The sequence below is a fragment of the Cheilinus undulatus genome, linkage group 5, assembly GCF_018320785.1.
Source record: "Cheilinus undulatus linkage group 5, ASM1832078v1, whole genome shotgun sequence".
NCBI lineage: Eukaryota > Metazoa > Chordata > Actinopteri > Labriformes > Labridae > Cheilinus > Cheilinus undulatus.
Window position 1 is genome coordinate 37,381,466 of NC_054869.1, and position 21,177 is coordinate 37,402,642.

Genomic DNA, 21,177 nt, shown 5'->3' on the forward strand with positions numbered 1-21,177 from the left:
TCTCCCTCTCTCTCTTTCTCTCTCTCTCTCTCTCTCCACACACAACAGCGTTACCGCCTCTATTCCCCACATACACACACACATCAGAGTGATATCAGCCAGTCCACACCCCCTGAGCAGCATACATCGGCGGGTAGCTCAATTATGAAAATGCTGTTTATTGAAGCGATTCTAATATGGCAACACTTGGTGGTCAGCTTTCCAGTAACACGCTGAAACGAGAGCGTTTCCGCTTCACAGCAGCTCTCATTGACAGAAAATAGAAAAATATAGCTAAATAAACTAGAGTTTTTAAAATAGATTCTTGAGATAAGGCAAGACTGCCCAAAATAAACCCTCACATTGCAGTAAAAACCCACCAGGCACAAATGCAACACGATTTTTGGAGCAACATAGTGAGGAGAGAATTGGCCTAGTGAAATTCCACACTCTCACTGTCAAATACCCACTCCAAAAAGGTACAAAATCTCTTCAAATATGTCCCCAGTTGTTCAAGCACAGAAAATATAGTATCCAAAAGTGCAGGTATCATCAGGGTGGCAGGGGTCTGTGTCATGTGTGATGGGTTATCTCACACTTTTGTAGAAGGAGGCAGCTGGTGTTCAACCCTGTTGACTTATAGGTGAACCATATGGTGGTGATTCATTTTACTGCAATTAAAATGACAGCGACAATGATTAACTGGCACAATCGCTGCTGAGATGATCAGCAAGCTGGGCACATTGAAATTAGCCGAAGTAGGTCACTGGTTAAAGATGGAATTTAAAACAACAGCATTTTATAAATCCAGTATTACTGGACTAAATATTGACTACTTTTCCTTCCCTGGAAGTAAAACCACATAAACATGCATGATAAACAGCCTGGTTTCCCCCTCTGTAGTGTTTCTGCTTTCATTTTTGAGCAGTGACATAAAAAGTGAGTGGTGACCTTATTGAGACACTGTGACTGCACTGTGAACACAAAATCAATATTGACACATAACAACCTGGCATAATCAAAAATCATTTACACACAGTCAAATAACACGCTCGGCTGAATATCGATCAGGTATCACTGTGGTTTATTGTCACGTCCATTCTTACAGGATGTCACATCTGAATGCAGGAACAATAACCAGTGCAGCAAAAGCTCCCATGAGGAATTTTAGGCTGCAAATAAAACATAGATTAATGCTCTGCCAGAACAGCTGTAGTTGAAATTTTTAATGCCAAAGATTCATTGTTAGTTGCAATTTGAAAATGAAGCCCTAAATGATGGACACCAAAACTGGCATAACAAACCAGACACAAGCTTTAAGTTTGAAGGCCTTAAGTAAAATAAGACAGATGCATCGTCATTTATTGTCACTGGATTGTAAAAATGCAACGAAATTATGTTTGGCAGTCTCCTCTGTAGCAGCAAACATAGTGGTCCAAGTTGTGGTTGGTCATATCATCCATCCTGCTGGCATCCGGGAGAAAGATGCTTGGTAGGGCCGGTTTGTGTGGGGCTGCTCTTAGCCTAGCCTGCAGCCCGGCTAGTTTGCCCCACTTTCGCCTCCTCCCCACTGGCTGTAGGTGTCGTGCTGCTCCACATCCTCCTCCTGTCAGTTTCCAAGCGCCCCATTCTCTGGATAATCTCCGTTGGGTAAGATGTAAACTCCGTGGGCATGCTGTCAGTTCTGGTGTAAGTGTAGGGCTTTGTTTTGCTCCTAGTGATGGAGCGCCAGGCCGCTGAGTTCGTACGCACTGCCCCATGCTTCCTCAATACTCAGCATTCAGTAGCCTCCTGTTGTTCAAGCAGTGTTCCGTGGCAGCTACTGGCACATGTTAACCTTTAAGCTGGTTGTAGTTGAGACTGAGGTCTTCATTTCACTTTTTTTGGGTTTTTCTCGATGGAAATTTCCTGTTCTTTCTCTCAAAGGTGTCCTGGACCATCCATCTTCTTTGTTTTCACAGGTTTCAACATATGTTGTCAACTTAATTGTGAAAAACACTACAAGTCCAAGATATAACTTAAGAGTGCATCTTTCTTGCTGCCAACACACAATAAAACCTTTTGTCCTAGAATTATAACCAATGCAAACATGGTTAAGCAGTAGGGATACAAAAACAGAGAGCAAATTTAATCTCAATCTGTATGGTGAGAATTCATAACAGACACAATACAAAGAGGGCAGGTCTAGACTGCACTGTTATGTTATTTTAATAGACCAGGAATTTATCCATCATGAGCTCTGCACTAAGCAGCATTTAGCAAAGCTGCAGTGGCAATGACAAAGAGATCGAGGGAGATCCAGAATAACAGAAGAGGTAGATGCAGAAAGACAAGAAAGAGATGCTGAGAAGGGAAGGTACTGAAAATTTGTCCCCCTTCTCTGCTCAGATCATCACCGGCACTGGCATGACTTTTTAAAAGCTTTTCTCTCTAATTAGGTCACAATCTTACATTTAAAGGAAAAATGATACAAAGAAAAGAGTACTAATTAGATTGAAAAGGCTCTAAAATTAAAAACCAGTGTCTAGAAAAGGTGGGCAGCCCAAGTTGCAGGTTGAGGGTCTATATTTCACAACTTTCACTACAGGCTGAAAGCTCAGCTACTATACTGGTAGACAGCACGATCAAGACAGATTCACACGTCTGCTCAGAATATGTATTCTGTGCACTTTGCTGAACACAATGGAAATCGCTGTGCAGGAAAATTGTTTAAACCATTTTTTCTCCAGAGAACTCCCAAAAAACAACCATAAGATAATAGAAGACTAATAATCAATGATTGGTGATGCTTTAAACAGCTACAACTTAAATACAACTTTTATGAACCAACCATAACCACTTAAAGCTATTGTGGTGTGTTTTAGGTGATGTTGTTTTTGGTGCCCTCTGTGGACTTCTTATCTCAATAAACCACCCAAGTTGTTTTTATACAGCACCTTTCAGTTTAAATAGCAGTTCTAAGTGCTGTACAAGAAAAAGTGAGTGAAAAATGGTAGAATGATAAGAGGGTTCAGAGACAAATGCACACAATATGAATATAATAAAATAATAGAGGAATAAGTAAAATGAGAAATTATTCAGAAATTAAAGGAAAAGCAATACAAGTATGAATCAGTAAACTCAAGAAACATTATAAGTTAATAAAATATATATAATGTATATATATATATATAATGATGAAAGATTGGTACTAAATCTAAAATCATTAAATATCTATAAAATGGGACATGAAATTTGTTACAGCAAAAAATAAACAGAACCATATATCAATATTTATATGTAAAATTGAAAGTTTAACACATTAAGGATGAAGATAATGACAAAATACATAAAATTATGAAGTACTACATAAAAGTCAGACTGAATACATGTCAATATAAATTCAAGTCTTAGATATTCACTGCTCCTCTCTTTCTAGACGGCTGTCCCACTGCTATTCAAAGCGCAGCAGCTGTTAGCAGCATCACAAAGTTTTTCTTCTGCTCTGTGGAACAGCTGAGGATCTGAGGGGCTGTCCTGGTTCATACAATCAAATCATTTCTGACAGGTAGTCTGGTCCAAGGTCCTGTAGGTCTTTATAAGCTAATAAAAAATTGACCATCAATACGGAAACTAAAAGCCAGCCAGTGTAAGGACTTTGCTGATCTCCTGTACATACATTGGTAACACTTAATGACAAAAAACTCATAATGCTTTGTTTCTTTTTTTAAGATTATTTTGGAGGTTTTTTGGCTTTATTTGGACAGGACAGCTGAAAAGAGTCAGGAAACATGGGGAGAGAGAATGGGGGAAGACCCACCAAATAGCATCGGGACCAGGAATCGATCCAGCAACCAGTGTGATGAGGACTATTGCCTTTGTATATGAGTGCCTGCTCTACAAATTCCGCGTAACTGGCACCCTACTGCTTTCTTTTAATAGTTAAATGTATAATCTAATATTAATATTTGCTGTGGAAAACATAATAAAGTCTGTGTCTTCAGTATGTAAAACTTCCCTGTGTGTTAAAAGCATTAAAAATCATGATCTAGAAAAAGTCTATCTTGTCATAATGATCTAGTTTGCTGTTGCAGGTCATTCAGAGGCATCAGTACCGATTTCAGTTCTCTGGAGTCTGATTTCAACATCCACATGTAGATTCCTCACAGGAGCCTTAAGCAAAGTAGAGAAATAAAATGGCAAAGAAATGAGCCGTTTCGTTTGATGCGTGTATTTCGTGGGATAACAGATAACCATGTTACACAATTCCTTTTCCGAACATTTCTGTAACAGTACTAGAAATAGATTAAAAATGTAGGGTACTAATCCAGTCTGATGCATGAAGGGGTGTGCTGGATTTCCACCAACAGCTAGTAGGAAGAGCCCCTGTCACTTTCTTCCATTTTCCTGCTTGATGATTCGATCCAGTTGATGTTCTTGAATCCAAAAGCCCACCGGCTAAATTTTCTGTTATGTAAGAGCCCCAGGTGATGGCAGCGCCTCTCTACTCGAGTGGAGAAATCACATCAAGAATGTCAACGCAAGAGCACCAGCCGTATGTAGAAAGCTCCAACCTGTAGAGTGTCAGAGGGCATCGCTCTCAGAGCCGTCATTTACTTTTAATCACTGTATGACTTCATGAGATGAATCATATTAACAGGTGTTGAATTTATCAAATTCAGAGGGAATAAAAGCCACAGTTATTCAGCTCAGCACACAAGGTTGTCTTTTATTTTATTTACAAAGGGAAGGAAGGGGACGGCAAACGTCTGAGTACAAAATGTTAAGGCCTCATTTTGTTTCTGGCTCAAATGTAAGGTTTGATTGCAGAGGCCGAGAGAGAAGAGATATCAAACCGCTTGACACTCTGGTGGGGCTGATTACTACAAACATGTTTTAGTTTGACATTATTTCTAGAAATATACATTCATTTATGTATTTGTTACTAGGTGTGACACAAGTTTAAACAACTAAATACAATTTTCCTTCTGTGCTGAATTAAGAATAGTCTGGCATACAGCACATACTTCTTTATGTCTTAGCTCTTTAAAACTTGATACAGTAACATTTTCATCTACAGTAACTTTGATTCATCTTTAAATGTTTGCACCCATTATGTTCATAGGACTAGTGAAGTGACAATCTGACCAGTTTTTATGTGATCTGATGGATTATTTAGTAATGGCTGTACAAAAATTAGAAAAAGTTAATAACTTAATGGTTTAATAGGCAGCAATGTAAAATTCCCTTTTTGTTTGTCAGATCAGATCACAGAGAAAAACCCCTCATGCATTTGTGAATTCCTTTAAGTGAATTTAACTGAGAAGTAAATCCTTCTGATGTCTGCATGCTGATTAATAAGAAACTGAACCACTCATTTGTATGTCATCAGCTTATTTGCCCCATCTCAGGCTACTAAACACCAACTGTTTACACCAGAGAAATGAAAAAACGCTCCTCAGATCCTATTAGAGCTCCTCTAGATCTGCTGCATGGACCTCAGGTTAGGGGACACCTACAGGACGGACAGATCAGAGGGAGGAAAAAAAGATGCTGTGATACTTGAAGTTTAGAAAATCAAATAAAGCGCCGGTGGCCAAACTCTTTAGTTACTTACCTCAAAATCGGTGCCAGTGCATGCCTTGATATCCTCAGGAGTGAGCCCCTCCCACACTTCTATCAGTGTCAGGCCTTTTGTCTTATCCACATCAAACACCGCCTAGTGAACAGAAGCAGAGGGTGGCAACAAGGGAGAGAACAAAAAGCATGAGATGTTAAGGCCGAGACAGATGGAGGGGGGCGATAAGACACGAAATCAAAACGGTGAGAGTATTTTCATCACAGATGGGCTTGAACCCTGCGATGTGTGGCTTCTGGGGTTATAGATGTAATCAAAGCGAACTAACAGAGATGGCAAAACACCCCAAATAACATCACTGCCACAGACAGGCCGACAGAGTACCACTTCAGTGTCATTCACGGGTGACAAAAAAAGCAGCAATTATTGCTGACACATCCATGACAGGCTTTAAAGAGTGGTACTTGAATCTCAGAACCACTACAAAGTAAAAGGCAATTATAGTTTAATTGTTGCACTACTTACATTCAGTGCTGGAAAAGCAGGAGCTACTGAGGGTGAAGCATCTCTTCAGCCACTCTAGTTGACAGTCACGCATCACAAAAAATTGCACCTGCATTTCTGTGGTTTAAGGCAGGGGTTCTCAACTTTTTCAGCCCATGACCCCCAAAGTAAAGGTGCCAGAAACCAGGGACCCCCACTGTACCTGAAGGTGGTTGAACACAGCCATGCACATTCAAGAATAGTCATATGCAGATAAGGCTGTCAGGGGCCCAGCCAAACTGGGGGCCTATGGAGGTCAGCAAACTCATGGTCTATTGTAAAGTTAAGCTGTGAAATCCTTATTTTATATCCAACCTGAAAAAATAACCACTCTTGTCAATGAAACAAATCTCCTCTTTAAATCATCTGTGTAGTATACAGCCTTCTTAAAAATGTAAATCTATTTGTTTAAGAAAAAAGAATTCAAATGGGTTAAACATTGAACAAATGGGTTAATAATGGCAAAAATGGTGGAAAAGGTGGTGAAATTGGATCTTAAAAGTAGCAGGAATGGGTGAGAAGTGGCAAAAAGCACATAAAAATGGCAAAAAAAAAAAAATAGAAAAAAGGCAAAAATAGGTTACAGTGGCAAAATTGGGCATAAATAGTGGTAAAAGGTAATTAAAAATGGCTGAAAAGGCTTTAAATTGGCAAAAAATGGGTGGAAATCTGGTGAAATGGTGAGAAAAATCAACATAAACTGGCAAAATAGAGCTAACTGAGAAAGAAAAATAGGCAGATTTTGGCAAAAGATGGTCAAACTGGCAAAAATGGGCATATCAGATGGTGAAATGTGGTTAAAAATGGGAAGAATTGGGCATAGACAGTGGTAAATGGGTTTATAGTGGCGATTATGGGTCAACAGAGGCAACATTTGGCTTATGTTGCAAGAATTGGTTTAGAGGTGGCAAAAACAGACAAAAAAGTGGTGGAAAGGGTTTAAAATGGCACAAGTAAGTGTTAAATGGCAAAAATGTGTTAAAATTTGTGGAAAAAAGAAAACTGGTTAAAATTTGGCAAAAATGGTGTGAAGTGGCAACTGTGGAATTTAAAAAAAAAAGTCTTTGGTTTTTAGGGAATCTGGAGGCCCCCTCTTCATGTCTTGTCACCCCCCAGGGGGTCCCGACCCAAAGGTTAAGAATCACTGGTTTAAGGTATAATATATGACATGCTTTCCATAAATTTTGTATCACAATCTATCAGATCAACCAAATGGATACTGTGGAGTAATGACTTTCTAAAAACAGAATAGTCCTGGGGTTGTTGTTCTCAGCTCTTAGTTTACATCCTTAAACTGAAGACGCATTCCTGATAAGACTCCTACATGTTTCATACATGATTCCACTTCTCTTTAACCTTTCAAAAATATGGGTGGAGAGAGAAAGCCATCACACTAGGGGACACTGTTTGTGGAGGTGTATTGATCACAAGAATACCCTTGAAGGACAAAAAGATGTTTCACACTGAATAAAACATATACTTTGTAAAAGAGGAAATGTGGCAAAAGAGAAGGTTTGTAAAGACTTGCGCAACATACAGGTGCACCTCAAAAGATTAGAATAACATGAAAAAGTTAAATTTTTCCTTTGAATGAATTACTTACTTACTTCAGAGAGTTAAACGTTCACATATTCAAGATTTATCTCATATAAAGTTGAAAATTCAAGACCTTTATTGTTTTAACTTTGACGATAAGAGCTTACTGCTCATGAAATTCAAAATCTACTGCCTTAAAATATAAAATAATGTGGAGAAGTCCTTCATTCTCTCACTCTAATTCAGTAAACACAACTACAATCATGAGGAAGACTGCTGACTTGTCTGTTGTCCAGGATTCAATCACTAACACCCTTCAAAAGGGGAGTAAGCCACATAAGGTCACTCTTGAAAGGGCAGGTTGTTCTCAGAGGCTGTATATTCATGGAAAGCTGACTGGAAGGGAAAAGTGCGGTAAGAAAAGGTGCACAAGCAACAGAGATTAGCTCAGCTTTCGGAGGACTGTCAAACAAAGCAGATTCAAGAACCTGGAGGAGAGCTTCATAAGGAATGGACTGAGGCTGGAGTTAGTGTATTAAGAGTCACAACACACAGCTATGTCCAGGAAATGGACTACAAGTGTTCTAGTGTCGAGCCACTCCTGAACCACGGACCGCTTTATAAGCTTCTCACCTGGGTTGCTCAGTGGTCCAAAGTCCTGTTTTCAAGTGGAAGTAAATTTTGAACATAATTAAGATATCAAGGTCCCAGAGTCTGAGAGACACAAAATCCTTTAGTGCTTAAACCCAGTGTTGGCCATCTTCCAGGAGATTTTAGAGAACTTCATGCTTTTGGAGACTGCTTTCCGGAAAGCCAGAACTACCAGAAACTGGTTTGGAGACCATGATGTACTGTGTTTGATTGGCCAGCCAACTGGCCTGACCTGAACCCAAAGAGAATCTCTGCGGTATTACGAAGATGAGAGAAACCAGACTAAACAATACAGACAAGCTGATGACTGCTATCAGAGCAACCTAGGCTTCATAACATATCACCAGGTTACAGACTGATTGGCTCCATGCCACGTCTCACAGATGCAGTAATTTGTGCAAAAGGGGCTCCAACCAATTACGGAGTGCATAAATGAACATAATTTTCCAGAAGGCTAACATTTCTGTATTCTAATTCCTTTTGGACGGATGCTTGTTATATTATAATAATTTGGAAGTTTCATTTCCTGAATAAAATCACAGGGAGAAAAAATGAACTTTTCATGATATTCTAATTTTTGAGATGCACCTGTACATCCAATAATTGCTTGAGAAGGTATACAATTTCAACTGCTCATTAATAAAAATATCTAATCAGGCAACCACATGGCAGTAACCAATGCAGTTAGTTATGCAGACATGGTCAACTCGATGTTCTGAAGCTTAGATTGAGCATCGGAGTGGAGAAGAAAATCATTTTAGGTGAAACTAAATTCATATTTTTTTTTAACAAACACTGATAGAAATGTTTAATTTAATGAACAAAACGAAGAATACACACTGTCAAGTCAAACTTTTTTTATGCAATGAATGAATGTTTACTGGTTATTACCGGCCACACACAATTTTAAAACCAAAACAGTTTAAAAAATGTGGGAGACCACAACCATTAGGACAATGTCAAACCCTTTTTCATCTTTACTCCACTGAATGCACACACTAGGTAACTCAGCCAGACTTCAGATCACTGGAGACCTCACACCTGCAGACCTGCCAACGACCTGCCAAAGGGTCTTGGAGGCTTTGATGTGATTTGGAGCAGTAAAACATTCGTGTTGACACCACACATGAGGATTATTCTGACAAATTATCAGCTGTGACGAGGCTCCACTCGGGATATGCCCCATGGTCGTCTGGGGAGGCAAATCTTGCTCCAAATCGGGCTTAAAATCCTGTAGTGTGTGTTAGTAGTTTTACTAAAATCACATTATTTTAAAATTCATTCAATAACTCTGATCTCTTGCAAAGAATTAAAGCTTTACTTGTAACTTGTAAATTATTATGAAAATATTTGTATTTTGAATCTTTTCATGGCAGATTTTTGTCACATACTCTTCCTTTCTACTTTGTACTGTCATCTGAAATGGACTCTTGGCCCGCACGTGGCCTGAGGCCACCAGTTGTCCACCCCGGATGTATACCTAATGAAGTGGCTGGTGTATACTGTAGAGTAATGACGGCCAAACTCCCGCTGCATTTGTTGTTCTCAGCTCTGTGTTTACACCCCTCGGACCAAAGGCTTTTTCCTGATCAGCAGCTTGTTTTGGCTCAAACATGTTTCATACATGTTTTGTTTTTCTGTGAGCCCTTCCCTCTCCAACTGTTGGCCCTGCCAACATATGGCGGTAAAATGACAGCCCCGCCCACCAGCGGAAGCAGTGCTCTGAGGCATAATGGCGGTGCATCACTGCAAGAGTACAACTGAAGGAGAAACAACAGGCTTTACAAACAAACTAAAAAACATATCTTCCTTGTGAAAGAAGAGGTAAGGCCAAGAAGAAGTTTTGTTAGTGCACAGGAGATGGTTGCTTACTTGCAAAATATACCAGAAATCTACTCTGAAGATCTTATCTTTAATTTGTGGATTTTTGCATAAGAATGATGAGGAATTGTTAAAAAATATAAACATCTTCAAGCAAACTCAACAAATCCAGTTCCAACAAAGACTATACATATACATAAAAAAGAAGTTTTCATTTTTAAATGAGGCCCCCTGAGATTTCAAATTCTTACAGAGTTTTGACACACTGTATGCAAAAAAAGGCTTTCTGGTAGGAGAGACGAAAGATGGAATTTCTTCAGTGAACTACAATGAAACATCCTGCCAAACTGATTCACACTAGAGGATAAATTACCATAAATGCTGGAGCTCCAAAAGAAAAAGGGAAGAAAGAGAATCTGGGAAAGGAGCTGAGTACTTCAGAGCTCAACAAAATGTAGCAACGAGAGCGAAAATCAATTTGAAACACTAGTTAATGTTTTTAGAGTTACCTCCAGGCAACGGGCCTTTGTTATCTTTCATTTGTAGGCCAAAGTAATTAGTTTGCTATTTCTGTGTTTGGGACTTCAGAGTGATGGTGTGTGTCATCTTGTCTCAAACACAGTCTGGTTTTGGCTCATCGTTTTTAGTGAATAATGATTGTCAACTATTCTCCTGGACTGCCAGTTCTACATGATCACTGGATTTTTAAAACTGGGATAGACTTTTAAAAAGGCTGATACTTTACTATTCACTCTTAATGCTGTGCACCCTTTACTGGACACCCTATAGGTTATTTCACTTAGGCCGTAAAAACACAGAAGACCTCTAGAAAAATGCCAGGATTCAGAAGGAACATTGTCTTTAGTGATACCTCGAGACTAAAACTTTTTTTGAGAAAGAGACAGTTTTGAATTCTCTCACTGGTTATATTCATGGATGGCCCATCATTAGTGAAAGGCAGCAAAGATGCAGAACACACCCAAACTACGGTAAAAGTGGGCTAAGAGATTTCACTGAAAGGATGAAAAACACAGAAGCCCACCTTATGGGGATCACTGAACTCTGAAGTTTGGGCTTTCATGATTATCTGTTCTATAGACAGACTAAAAGATAGGAGGACTGCCTATTAATATGAGGAATAGGGGGCTGTGGAGAAAAACATTTCAGGCCAGAAATCAGAATGATTAATTTCTAGGATTCCAGATCCAATCAAAACATTTGTGAATGTATTTTACATCCTAATCATATTGCCATCAGCAGCCAGTTAGGCAATACTTTAGGCATCTATGTCTTGCTGCTGTGAACCTGCCTGTGTACAGTCATGTCAACTGTTGCCATTCAGCCTTATATCTCTTATTATTTCAAGTGTTTAAGAAAATCTAAGAGCTGCTCAACTTCAGCTGCTAAAGTTGTCAATATCAGTCTTCTCCATTTCATTGTCTTTGTAGATTAAGATGTTAGAAGGTTTTGCCTAAAATAAAAAATGGTTACTACTGCTTAAACTACATACATTGTGACCATTATTACTGGAATTGCAGCCATATAGAAGAAATTCTTAGGGTCTACATGAGAGCCACAAAATGACCTTCTTTATTGTTGATGCTCTGTTTTCTTGACTCTATTTGTTGCTTAGTGAGAAGGTCATGGAGGATTCATTTTGTTTTTTGTTTTTTTTTCTCCCATTTTCAGTATATAGACCAACACCAAATTTATATATGAAATTCTATCTTGTCACCAGTCAGTTTTATTAAGTAGGCTGTAAATGGTGGCATTATTATTAAATTGATATGACTCAAGCAGACATTGCAGGTAATGTTAAGTACCCTTTCAAGTTGATCAGCAAAGGTGTATCCCAGGGACTCATTCTGGGTCCACCTTTTCTTATGTTACATATCCATGACATTGCAGAAAAATTTGAGTAAAGTAAAGTTGATCTTTATCCTGATGACACATTATAATATTGCTCACGTAATCAAGCTGCCTCTTAGCTACAGAATGATGTCTATGCATTCCATCAAGCTGTGGTTGGTCTCCAACTTCTTTTAAACCCTATCAAAACCAAATGTATGATTTTCTCAAGGAAAAACACCCCTTTGACCACTTTAATGTCCAGGAACTCAAGTATTTGGGTGTAAGGCTAGATAAAGTCTTTCTTGTAGGTCACATATGTAAACCCAATTGGAAAACTAAGGATGAAGCTTTCCAGACCCACTCTCTTTGTAAAATGTATTGAAATGACATTGGTTATGAGTTGATGTTATACAAAAGAAGATTGATTGAATGAACTTCTCTGGTACATCAATACAGCAGAGGGTATGTTGACCTTGGCCTGTCAGTCACTCACACATTAGCTAGCTCTCAGCATCAGTAATGCAGAACTGTATTTGGCAGATCAATATACTGCTTTTATTGTCTATAAACAGTTAGGCAGCCCTTGAAGTCAATAGGGTGTACTATAGATTCCCCAATCTGCTAATAAAATGAAAAATTAAAGTGTAGTACTTCAGGAATGATTTAAATGCCCAAGCTCACATCATATACCACCATTCATAGTTAAAAAATAAGTGGAATTGGCATCACTTTACTGATCTGTGAGTCAATTCTGAGTGTGTAAAAATCAAACTAGATGGATTGTCTGTTTCAGTAAAGTGTCACTAACAGTGTTATCAATAATGAAAACTTTACATTTAAGATTACATCACTGTATCACTGAAAAGTTTCTGATATATATTAAATTAGCTGACAAAGTTATATATATTCAAGTTAAACAATTTCAACTTCAGCCTAAACAAATGCTATCTTTGTTTTAGGTTCTCCTATCTATGAGTGCATTACTGCATCAGCTGATAGAAGCACCACTTATATAAAAAGCTGTCTTATCTTGAATACATTTTATTGTGCTTTTTGACATCAAATAATTGTTTGGAGCCCCACAGTGCACAGCAGGCAGGAGTAGATCTTGAAATAAGCACCTCTTCAAGTTATAATAAATGTATTGTGAATAAGGAATCTGTTTGACACAAAAAATGTGAATAAAATCATGACCCTAAGAATTTAAAACCAATCAACAGTCAGTAAATACTTTGCAATAAATCTTATACCGTTGGACAGCCTGTTTATTTCCCCTCTCAACTGTGCCACATTTGTAGGGAACATGCATTTGTGGGATGAGCAGCAGAGCTGAGTATGTGGGTTGTGCCAGTGAAGAATTTGCTAAATCTTCTCAGCAAATGCCAAACAGCTTATTTTGCTGTTGTCATTGACTCTTGTTTGGTGGATGGGATGATTAAAGTCTGAGGGAACAAGACATACTGGCAATTTAAGAATATATGTTTAGCAAACAGGAGCCTCAGTAGCGTGTGGAAGAACCATACACGACCACAACAGCCTGGCACCTCCTCCTCATGCTGGTCACCAGGCTGGTCACACACTGCTGTGGGATGGTATCCCATTCTTCAACCAGCATTTGTCACAAGTCAGTCAATGTGGTTGTGTTGGTCACTCTGGCATGAATAGCACACCCAAGCTGATCCCACAAGTGTTCAATGGGGTTGAGGTCAGGACTGCTGGTAGGTTATTTCATCCTCTCCACTCCCAAATTCTGGAGCTGGTCTCTGATAAACCCCGCTCTGTGGGGGCGAGCGTTGTCATCTTGGAGGATAGAGTTCAGTCTCAGACTATGGAGATATTGAATTGCCACTGGTTGCAGAATCTCATCTCAATATATCTCTGCATTGAGATTGCCTCCAGTGATGACAAGCCAAATTTTTTCCAGTGAGGGAGATGCTGCCCCACATCATCACACTGCCACTAAAAGATGTTTCTCTATCAGTGCAGCAATCAGCATAGCGTTCTCCACATCTACTGCTCACTTTTACCCTACGATCCAACTGCTGTAGGCAGAACCCGACTTACAGCTGAATATAACATTCCTTTACATGTTCCAAGTTCCAATGCAGGTGTTGCTGACACCAGCACAAATGGGCCTGACAGTGAAGGGCAGTCATGATAGGCCTCCTGGCAGCCCTATGAGACCGGAGATTGGCTTTGAGCAGTCTGTTCCGGATTGTCTAGGCAGAGAGCCGTCAGCCATATCATCCTGCAAACCTTGACTGCAAATCTGCAGAAGATGCCTATGGTTTCAAGAGCTGACAGGGTGAGGAAATGGTCTTCTTGGGGTGTCATCTTCTTGGGACACCACTTTGCGGCCTGTCTCTGACATCCCCTGTTACATGAAACATGGCCTTCAGTTTAGAGACTGTACTAGGGCTTACTCCAAATAATGCCTCAACTTGGTTTTACGGAACACCAGCTTGAAGTTACCCTATCACATGGGCTACATCCAGATCATTCAAACGTGGCATGTCCATTCTTGGAGCAGACCTGAAGCTCAAAACAAAAGTCTATAGCAACAGCAAAATTTTTCATGGGCGCAACCCACATACTCAGCTCTGCTGCTCATCCCACAACTGCATGTTCTTTACAATCAATCAATCAATCAATCAATCAATCACAAATGTGGCACCATTTAAAAGGGAAATCAACAGGCTTTCCGTTGGTATAAGATTTATTGCCAAGAAATCTTGTTACAAAAAAGAAATAATCTACCAAACTCAAATGTCCTTACTTTTAGTACTAAGTTTATGTAGATTGGAAGAGCACTGCAAAGCAAATGGAAAAAAGGAAGGAAGGAGGCCAAATTTTGTCTCCACAATGCAATGAAGTAACTGTGATGCATTCTTACTTAACTTTTTTTGGGTCAGGTAAATGCCTTAAAAGTCGAGGTGATTCTCAGGTGTCTACAGCTACCAAATAATTTTCTCCATCAGAAATATAATAACCAAGCTTATGACTGCCAAGGATACCTGTCAAAATTGATGTTTCAAACAGGATATTTTCAGTTCCCAGGCTGCTGTCCCCCTCAACATGTGTCTGATATAATACATAGGCTAAGTGGACATGCATAACAGCTTGTACAATAAGCCTTTAAAACTGAATCTGGGTCAATATCATTTCACCTATTTATGCAAACAATGCACAAAATACTCTATGCAGACATGCCAGCCACACACGCAGCTGAGCTGGTCCCTGTTGCTTCTCTCAGCAGGGACTGACAGGCTGAGCCACAGTCACATCCAGATGAAGCCCGCCAGGACTCTCAGCTCATTAGGACCACACACACACACACACAGACGGGGCAGGAGGCAGATATCTCACTCCAATATAGCAAGACAGATGGAATGTCACATTGAAAAGGGGTCTGTGGACAACACAAAAACTGACACGCATTCCTAATCAAGACATGTGTCACTAGTGATTAAGGATAATTTAGGATTTGTCAAAATGTGCCACTGGTGTTGTATTTAGCTGCTTTAATTTGTGAATATATAGCTGGTGCTGAGTTATAGCAACCTCAACATACAACAGCCACATTTTCAAGCAACTAAGTATTGAGAAACTGTTTCTTCAAATCACACCTATTTATATTAAAAAAATAAGCAGGGGTTTGCAAAGCAGTCATTTTGTTGTGAAACCGCTGAGTCACCTTTCTTCCCTGTCTTAAAAGCTACCACCATCATTAACCAGATTGATGCCAGTTAGTCACTAAAGAAGCTGCTACTCAGACCCATGTGTTGTCTGGCGAGAGGTGGGCTAAATGTCATGAAACAACAAAAAAGCTGCCCTCATTCAGCCCACTCGTTGCTTCAGAAAAATGTGAACATAACAGAGAGAAGATGTGAAAATTAACATTTTACCCTCCAACAAATAAACTTCAATAGCTTGCCCAGTATCCTGTCAATGCATTACAGCAATTACAAGGAGCTGTTTCCTTTGAGTCATTTCAGACTAAAACTCACAGTAGGACCATAAAAGAATATCAATTTGGTTGCTGCAAATATAATTGCTGTCAGTGGCACTGCCTTCATTATGGAAAATGCCATGGATAATACTTTTCTGGGCCCATTATGATGATTGAATAATTCAGGACTTGTTCTGCTTCATTTGTGAATGACTGAGCTGTTATTTTTTCTTAAATAATCCCTGAAGTAGCTGTTGAAAGTAAAAGCTACTGGGAGATTAGTTTCATGTCGAACTTTATCACTGCAGCAGAACACTAGGTTTAATTTCTGTGATATCATGTTGCAAACAAAAGACAGCTCTAGAGATTTGAAGAACCACTGCAAGAAATGGTTCTCTTTGGTTATTCTATCAATCAGTTTGTGATTGAAACAATAAAAAATGTTTTGCTGTATTCAACACATGAACAAAATTCTGATTGCAATATTCTTAACTACAGCAAATGCAGCCTAAACAAGATCATATTCTTTTTTTTTTTTACAACAGAACATCAGTGTTCTACCTTGGAAAGATATATGGATATTTGGTGGAAAGAGTCCAGGTTTAATTCTCCGCTGCTTATATTGAGATAGATCAAGAACAAGGAAAGAGGTAGATGACAAGGCATCAGGAGTGTCGAGCAGTAATATTTACTTTTCCTTCACTTTTCTCACACAGATTGTTAGCTTGCTTTAGAAAGGGAGACAGTTATGTATTATCAGTAACCATATCTACGTTGTACCCTATGTTTGAAACTTGTGTCAACAGGAAGTATAAACAATTCAGCTCAAAGCTGTCAAAGGTTCATCAATACAAATCGCCACTTTTCCACTTTTCTGCATTCAAAGTAAAAGCAACAAATGCCCCACAAGCTACATGGGAAGCCTGAAATTTACAGGTCAGAGAATAATAATTAACCAATTCAGCATGGACAGCAAGTTTGCTATGTTTTTGCATCAAATTCATACATACTGATGTGGAAATTTAGAGACCAGTACGCTAAAGCTTTGCTGTTTGTTATCCTAGCTTGTTCCACCATACTTTGGCTCAACATCTATAATCTCACGTTTACTTTGTACCTTTTCACAGGAGTTAGTTAGCAGTAAGCGCTCACTAGGTAGCAGGGTGTATCATTGAGAGCAGTGCTAAAACATCTTAGAGTTACACTTCTTTCCCTCAGAAATCAAGTCATGAACTTAATAAGAGGGAGGGATAATTTTAAAAATGTCCCCATCCGTACACTCTGGAGAAAAAGGATCAAGTTTAACAGCTGCACATAAATCTCAACACATAATCAGTCCTTCATTAGGAAGAAGGTGCGCCTTTGTTGAAATTTGACGGACACTGAAATAAAATGGTTCCATGCATGTAGAGTAGCCTAGGACTGGGTTCAAAAGATCAATTCTTTTAAAAAAAATCTGATATAGATCCATAAAATCCAAAGATCAATCTTTTAATACAGGCCCCTTCTCTCTCCTGTTGGCTCCTCGCGCTACCAGTCTCAGACTTACATCACTTATGCAGTCTGAAAGTTGACCTACAATCGCTTCTAAAAGCATTTAGACTATGACTCAAGGTTTAAACCTCACTCCCAATCATCTAATTTTGGATATCTGGGCGCATTATTAATACGAGCTGGATATCTCTTCCTCAAACGTAAACCTCCCCTGGTGCAGCGCGAGCAGCAGAGCTCTACAGGTGGAGAGCGCTTAAGCTGCTGCTGCTACAGACCTGGCAGACTCACACACTCAACAGTGATCCTCTGGGGTGCCACGTTTAAGAGGTGCAAACCCCAACTACTTTGTGAAACCACCGTATATGTCGTACAGTGTGCTTTAGTTTATGACCCCCTATTCCTCTGTTTCACAGTTGCGCAAATTATGCATGGCCCCACTGTTTACAGAAGGGAAATGATGCGTGCTCAGTCATTTAGAGAGATATGAGTAATAAACTCGCATCTCATGTAGATTTTCCATCAAGTTAGCAAAACATAACATTTACAACAACATAAAGTGTACATAATATGATAAATAACATGATGCATATTTATTTTAAAAGCGCTGTGGGTTCTGTTTTAATTAAAGAGCACAGGTGTCTGTAATACACACTTCACAGACAGCAGACAGATAAACATTAAAGCACCACACTGTATGCACTATAACTGAAAATGTGACTATTACTACTACTACCACATTACAAGTTTAAGTCTAATTATACATCATGGACTTAATCAGACTTAGTTAAAAATAATTTATCAATTTAATTATTTTCATTTATATTCATTTAACAACAAGAGTTTCAACTTGGACATGCAATAAGTGATTTATCTCTGTAAAAACCAACATGATGGAACCTGGCAGCTCTGCTCAACTGAATGAACCTCCAAAATTGACTGCATTTTGGATTTAAACAATTACAAAGACAGAGGCAAACTGGACAAAAAAGACCGTATCCAGGATGGGCCACATGGAGGTAAAACAGTGATGTAAATACTACAAGTTTAGGGTCAATTTTTAATGCAAACCCTGAAATTTAAATGATGTGCCTAGCTGGAAGATTCTTTGTACTATTTCCAACTTAGGTTCTCTGAGAATCTTTTAAATGTAGAAGCAACATAGGATTTTTTACTAAATATCTCTGCGTGAATCGATATTGAATCGAATTGGGGCCTTGAGAATGGGAATCGAATCGATTCAAAAAATCAGTGGCAATACCCTGCCCTAATGTAGAGATGCTGATTTAAGGAATATTTGGAGTGGCCTCTTCATTTTTGTTAGATAATACTGAAACAGTTATACCACCAAATTTTCATGAACTCTTCTGCAGTTAAAACATCATAGTGTTCTGATGTTAAAAAATGAAAATCAACTTTATTTTGTAGCATTTTGAAAGTCTGACAAATTTTCTTCATCTAACCATTGACATTTTTCCACAAACAAATGACTTAAACAAGGATATTTCTCACTGAACTTGGTAGAAACATCATAAACAACAAAACAAAAACAAAAAAATCAATTTAATTCAAAAACACACCTATAAAACAACCAGTGAAAAACACATTTTAACAGTGGTTCATTATTGTCTTCCCTGAACCATAAACAACAATCCATCATTTTGATGGCAATGCTCCAAGCAAGCTTGTAAGGAGGCAGCTGTGGTTAAAAACAAGAAACGGCAACCTTGTGAAAAAAGGTCCAGGTATACACAGAAGCAGCAGAGACACTGCCTGAGGCAACAGGTTTCCTACCACCCTCAGTCTCAAATCATTGCAGCACTGTATGGGAAACACTTGGAGTACCATCAATTCTGACCACATAAACAGACGTGGATGCTGTTTGTTTACGTCAAGCATCTTGTAAATGGAGTCGACTTTTTTCTGGCAGGGTTAGGTTGGCTTTGGTTTCTTTTTCATTTTGAAACAGACGTTCTAATCATGTTGAGGCAGCAAACAAAAACAAATTTGAAATAACCAATTTCAACATTATTAAAGGCTCTGTTTGCTATGAAGATTACAGGTCCTTGTTTTCTACTCCAGTGAGTTTTCCCCCAGTGATCACAAAAATAATAATGTTATCACAGCTCACAAGTAATTTTATATCTTGTAGAACTGGATAAACAAAGAAAAGGCTCCAGTGTTATGTTTTTAATTTTACCAAAGATCCTGAATAAATGAGGTTGCATTTTTTTCCCCATGTAATCAGTTTTATATTTATATCAATTTTATTAATATAAGCTTCCCATGTTTTGTCTTTAGTTGCAACTGCATTTATAATCTATTTTGATTTGCTCCCACATCCTCTGATATTATAAACTTCCATATGGAATACATTTTTCAAAGCAAATTCAGTTTTCAACAGGGGGTATATCAGTCAATGAATAAATGGCTACCAATATTGATTAGACTTTACCATAAATCACAGAAAATAGTTCTTTTTACAGTCGTCTCAGAGGAACACAGGAGCCGAGCAGACTGTTGATCTTCTTTCAGATGAATCGCTGGTTAAATTATACCACCAGGGCTCCAGAATTCACACTGGCAATATGAGAGGAAATGACTTCCTCTCATCAAACTTCCTCATTGTGTGTCTTCTTGGCTGTTTGTCAAGTTTGATGGCAATTTTGAAAGCCTGTTCTTTATTTCTTTACTTTCTTTACTAGAAAAAAGGGTAAAAAGTAAATGTAAGTATTTTAACCTTTAAAAATGTGTCTGAAACAAACTGCTGTGGGATATACAAGATTATTATCATACCATATGATAGACACAGTGCAGTGAAAAAGTATTTGCCCCCTTTCTGATTCTTGATGCTTTTGCATATTTATCACACTTAAATGTTTCAAATCATCAAACCAACAACTTGGGTTTTCTCACAAAGACAACCAAGTAAATACAGTTGCAGTTTCTAAATTATGATTTTATTTATTAAGGAGAAAAACAATCCAAACCTATCTGGCCCTGTGTGAAAAAGTAATGGGCCCTGAACCTACTAGCTGGTTGTGCCGACCTTGGCAGTAATAACTGAAATCAAGCATTTACAATGACTGGTGATGTCTTTCGCATTGCTGTGAAGAAATTTTGGCCCACTCTTCTTCACAGGATTGTCTTAACTCAGCCTTATTGAAGGGTTTTCCAGCATCAACTGCCCGTTTAAGGTCACACCACAGCATCTCAATTGGATTTAAGTCCGGACTTTGACTGGGCCACTCCAAAACCTTAATTTTGTTTTTCTTGAAACATTTATATATGGACTTGCTGGTATGTTTCAGGTGGTTGTCCTGCTGCATAACCAAGAGCGCTTGAGCTAGAGGGCACGAACTGATTGCTGGATGTTTGCCTTCAGGATTTTCTGGTAGACAGCAGAATTCATTGTTCATGGTCCAGGTCCTGAAGCAGCAAAGCAGCCCCAGACCATCGCACTACCACCACCATGTTTGACTGATGGCATGATGTTCTTTTTATCAAATGCTGTTTTTTTTACGCCAGATGTAACCTTCCAAAAAGTTCAACTTTTGTCTCATCAGTTCACAGAATATTTGTCCAAAAGTCTTGGGGATCATCAAGATGTGTGCCAGTTTACATGTCATCTGGGAGCCAGGTCAAAGAGTATCAATCATGGCTACAATAAAAGCGCTCTTAGGGATGTTGGTGTTTTTTTCTCAGAAAAGAAGGGAACAACAAACAAGACGCAATAATGGATTGGATTATGATAACATTTATGGACTTGTCCCGATGTATCAAGAGAAGGACAATGTGG

At 38.8% G+C, this 21,177-nt stretch overlaps 1 protein-coding gene across 2 annotated transcripts in view; it reads right to left on the reverse strand.

The window, feature by feature from the left end:
* Positions 1–4,675: 4,675 nt before the first annotated feature.
* Positions 4,676–21,177, reverse strand: part of oxct1a (3-oxoacid CoA transferase 1a) — an 87,450-nt gene continuing 70,948 nt past the window's right edge. For both annotated transcript variants that reach the window (XM_041787752.1, XM_041787753.1), the window contains 2 exons: positions 5,576–5,677; positions 4,676–5,473 (listed from right to left, as the gene is read on the reverse strand). In XM_041787752.1, coding sequence (XP_041643686.1) covers positions 5,438–5,473; positions 5,576–5,677 — 138 coding nt within the window. In that variant the 3' untranslated portion in view covers positions 4,676–5,437. The remainder of the gene's footprint in view (positions 5,474–5,575; positions 5,678–21,177) is intronic.